This window comes from Ipomoea nil, unplaced genomic scaffold (assembly GCF_001879475.1).
Source record: "Ipomoea nil cultivar Tokyo-kokei standard unplaced genomic scaffold, Asagao_1.1 scaffold0873, whole genome shotgun sequence".
NCBI classification, from domain to species: domain Eukaryota; kingdom Viridiplantae; phylum Streptophyta; class Magnoliopsida; order Solanales; family Convolvulaceae; genus Ipomoea; species Ipomoea nil.
The window spans coordinates 657,660-662,364 of record NW_017617301.1 but is presented as its reverse complement, the minus strand read 5'-3'; the positions used below and the strand labels follow the sequence as shown (position 1 = coordinate 662,364).

The following is a 4,705-nucleotide window of genomic DNA, read 5'->3' as shown; positions in this document are numbered from 1 at the left end:
TGTTATTGTGTCTTGAGTCTTGATCTTGAATTTAAATTAGAGTCTCGTAAGTATGTATGTATTCCAGTTTCAAAATGAGTTTCTTATATCTACCTATATTGTACTTAACACGTTAGAGTGGGTTACCAGCATTATTCGCTGACAGTTGTTACACTGAATGTTTTTCAGGAGCAGTTGAGTAGCTTCAAAGCGCGCTAGTTGGATTCGTGGGCTTAGTTAGATAGTTCTAGCGTTGATGAAATGGCATGCGTGCCTTGATTTATATTTGAATTTGATTACGCTTTGTTAGTTAGTTTAGCCTGCGCATTTGAGTTCTCTAGCTCAGATGTGGCATAGCACCCCGACTATCATGTTTAGTTTATGCTCTGTTTGGGAATTAATATTATATTTACCTTTATTCCATGAGCTTTAAAAGTTTAACAAATTTAGGGGTGTTACATTTAAGGAGATGAGAAGGCCGTGTCCACATCATGGCATCCAAAGTTGGGATTTGATGATGGCTTTTTATGAAGGTTTGCTTGATAACTCAAAGGGTCTTAGTTGATGCTTCTTCGGGTGGGTCATTCATGGTTTTGGAACCAACTCAAGCCGAAGAACTATTGGAGAAGATTACTATGAATGGATTAACTTGGTACTCGGAGAGATCTTCACAAAAACTTATAGGAGGAATGCATGAGGTAGAGAAAATTCCAGCCTTGTCAGCTAAGGTCGATAATGTTGCTTCCATGGTCCAAAAGCTAGCTCAAATCACTCTTCAAAATCAAACTGTGAGTTATGTTTCTACCCCTACTCCTTTGGGTCAAGCTTTGATGTGTGATCTTTGCGGTGGAGGACACAATTTGGGAAAATGCCTTAATGATTCTAGTTCTCAATCTCCCATGGAGCACATTAACTTGGCTTGGTGGGATACAATAGGCCACCACAACAATCATTACAACCTCAAGGGGCTTATAATCCAAACTCCTCAAAAAATCATCCTGGTTTTTCTTGGAGCAATCCAATGGGAGCTGCAAATCCCCAACATTTTGGCAATAGAGGACATCAAGTTTCCAAGGGCAACAATTCCAAGGTATGTCATCTCAACCTAGACCACCATTACCTGCTTTGTAAGCCCCACCACAACCAAACTTGGAAGCTATGGTGAATATGATACTAAAATCCCAACTGCGAAGTGAGGAGAGATTCAAGCAAGTGATTGAGAGGTTGGATCAACTAAGTGCTCATAATAAGATGCTAGAAAACCAACTTGCAAATCAGGCCTCAACCTCTAGCACCAAGGTCACTGGGAAGTTGACCGCTTATCCCGAGAATCCAAGGGAGTAAGTCAGTGCCATTGTCACAAGGAGTAGGAAGATAATTGGAGAACCATCTCTTCCAATTGACACATCAATTTCAAGTAAAATTGATGATGTGGAGATTGAGGAGAAACTTGAGGAAGAAGAAGTTGAGCAAGCTGCTTTGAAGACAAATCAACAAGACCATGATGAGGAAGAGAAGCTCGTGAGAATGTATGAACCATCATTGCTAATCTCTCAAAAATTTCAAAAACAAGTAAAGGATAGTAGATGGAAAAAGTTTTTGGATATGGTAGAAAATTTGAAAGTTTTAATTCCTTTGCTTGATTTGCTTTCTCAAGTTCCTTCTTATGGAAAATTTTTTAGGGATATTTTTACTAAAAAGAGGAAATTTGGGGATCATGAGATGATTGTTATGGCACAAGAGTACAGGGCCTTGACACGAGAAGAAGGAAAGAGTCTAAGTAAGCATAGAGATCCGAGGAGGTTCATGATCCCTTGTGTTATTTGTGGCCGTACGATCAAAAGATCCATTTGTGATCTAGGAGCCAGTGTTAATGCCATGCCTCTATCTCTTTGCATAAAGTTGAATTTGGGGGATCCACAACTGGTCCAACTTATATTGCAATTTATTGATCAGTTTACTAGGAGCCCCATTGGAACTCTTGAAGATGTCCCAGTTCGTGTGGACAAGTATTTTGTGCCTTGTGATATTATTATGAGCTTAGTACACGTATTCGGAGCTCTTTGACGGGATAACCTCTAGATCAGAAGGATGGATAGCAAAAACACTCTCTATGGCTGAGAGTGTTTAGTGAGTGTCGTCCCCTAGGAATGTCTATAAGGGAATTGAGTAGAGAGGGGTTAAACACAAGATCATCGAGTGTTTGAAAGCTAACCGAAAGGAAATATTTGTTTGCATAGAGAACAAGTTTAAGATAAAGCAATAAATCAAGTAAAAGACAATATTGAAAGAAAGGATTTAGATAAAAACCATTTTGTATAAATGTTTCTTAATGTTCTAATTTTCTAAGCCAAACAATGATTAATTATGAAAGTGAGGGAGTTTAGCGAGTGTCAACGCCATTCTCATGGTCATTGGGTTATCCCCTGAGTTCTAATCCCATTCTCATGGCAACTAGACTAGGTGAGGCAATTAATCAAACACCTTGTGTGTTATTTCCCTTCCAACTCTCCTTTCTCAAGAGTAAGTTGGATATGTAATAGGTTTGGCTATGGTGAATACCTATTATCGATGAAACACCAAATCCAAAATCCCCTTGCAAAGTTGGGCCCTAACCGAACAAGAGTCAAAATATTTTACCAATTTCACAATCAAATTCATTCTAAAGATATTGCAACCCCTAGATTTGGCAATTTAATTCATTTTGGCATTCATTCAAAGCAATTCAATATAAATTCGTAACTAGTTTAACTACTCATACTGGAATTGATAAACTAAAAGCAATTGAAATAATGCACAATGAATTCAACTTCAAAAGTAATTTGTAAAGTGCAAGAATAAGAAATAGAATACTTCACTTTATTGAATATAAATCTGAAATAGAAGTTGAAAGTTGTAATTACATACAGTAATCTTCCTTTAAATATTCCAAACGATGATGGAATACAATGTGTTTATGTTCTAAATGGTGTGAGTAGAGAAAAAATGTAAAGAAAGATTCGAAAGATTAAAAGATAAAATGAAAATAATGCCTAAAACTATTTATAATCTTTGAATTGCGCCAATAAAACTGCCTTCAGATTGCCTGGTCACGGTGTGAACTCCATCGTGACCCTCCAAACAGCCTTCTGATCTTAGGGTGTCACGCTGGTGGTCACGACGTGACTACCAGCGTGACACCTAAAGATTAGCAAAGGGGTCTAGCTGGTCACGATGGAGGTCACGTCGTGACCTTCATCGTAACAGGGCAGGCTACTTTCAAATAGTGACGACGTCACGCTGGTGGTCACTGTAAAAACCTAAAATTTTATTTTATAAATCCAATTTTAAGAAATTCCGAAAATAGCCATTTTCACTCCATTAAAATTTTTTGCGATCAATTGGTGTTTGAATAAATTATTTTTGTCACATTTTAAATTAATTCAATACCAAAACTTATTTTATTCCAAAATCCTAAATTTTCGGGTACTTCGCGTATCAAGTTTTAAATCGAGAAATCAATCTGAGTGAAACCGGGAGAATTCAAAAAGACTTTAAACTAGGGTTCATCTAGATAAATTTTTGAGAAAATTCATTTTCAACCCCAAAGTATTTAAAATAGCATTTCTAGCCCTTGGTTCATGATGCTAGGTGAACCACTTCATTCCAAGGAACATTGTCTGAGAACATATTCTAGCCAAATTCTTACCATTTTGCCCTCACCCAATCATTTGCTTTCTACCTAGGGTTTTGCACCCTATATAAACAACACTATTCATTTGTGATCCTTTGATCTCCAACCTTGCCTCTCCCCAACCTTTGTCTAATAGAAGCAAAAGAGAATTGTAGTAAGTTTCAACATTCATTTCCTTCATTCATTTTCCATCTTAGCTTAAGGTTTCCTTTCCTCTTAGCTTTCAATCTCTGAGGTTTCTTAGCCTCGGCTTGTGTTTGAGATGTTTAGGTGGTGAAGGAGGTGGTGTTTGAGTAGAGAGGAGGTAGAGATCCAAGAAGAAGAAGCAACAAGAGGTATAACCCCATGGACTCCCTCTTTGATTTTGGCTCTGTGAAGCCTTTGATATTGAGTAGAAATTATGATATTTTGTTGTGTTTATGCTTGGAAGCGATCTAGTATTTGTCTTTGAGTTGTTGAGAATATTTTGGACTTGTTTGGATTGTTTTTGCAGATGTAAATGTCATCTGGTGCACACTGTGTGTGCACCAGATCAGACCAGAGACCCTAGCCGCGGCCCATCAGGAGAGCCGCCGGCTAGAGCCGGGGTTACCTGGGTCTAGGGCATGGCCCTAGGAGAGGGCCGCCGCCTAGGCCCGGTATTGTAACGGGTCTCATGGGGCGGCTCATGAGGAGTCCCGCCCCAGGTCCCTGAGTATTGATCTGAGGAGTTTTTGTGCAGTGGTCGAGCCCTTGTGGCTCAGCTACGTGTCGTTTCGGGCCAGGTGTCACGGGCCCTTGTGGCTCGGTACCTCGGGGTCGTCTCGACGCACGTTTTGGCTTTAATTTCGTTGAATTTGGATAAAAAAAAATGAGTATGTTATGATGAATTTATTGAGGAAATTACTACACAATACATATTTTGTTAAGTCTCTGTGTATGAGAAATGCTTGGCTATGTAATCTGATGTTATTTTTATTGAGTAGAGAAGCATGATTATTTGAGAATATGATTTATTATGAAAGCATGACTAAGATGTGATATTTGATCCATGAGAATTGAAGCATATTTTGT

The 4,705-nt window shown here is 38.6% G+C and overlaps 1 protein-coding gene across 1 annotated transcript; it reads left to right on the top strand.

Moving 5' to 3' along the window:
* Nucleotides 1–566: 566 nt before the first annotated feature.
* Nucleotides 567–4,151, top strand: LOC109178838. The gene is made up of 4 exons (XM_019328391.1): nt 567–1,069; nt 1,173–1,319; nt 1,398–1,974; nt 4,146–4,151. The coding sequence occupies exons 1-4, from the start codon at nt 567–569 to the stop codon at nt 4,149–4,151; spliced, it is 1,233 nt and encodes a 410-aa protein (XP_019183936.1).
* Nucleotides 4,152–4,705: the final 554 nt, after the last annotated feature.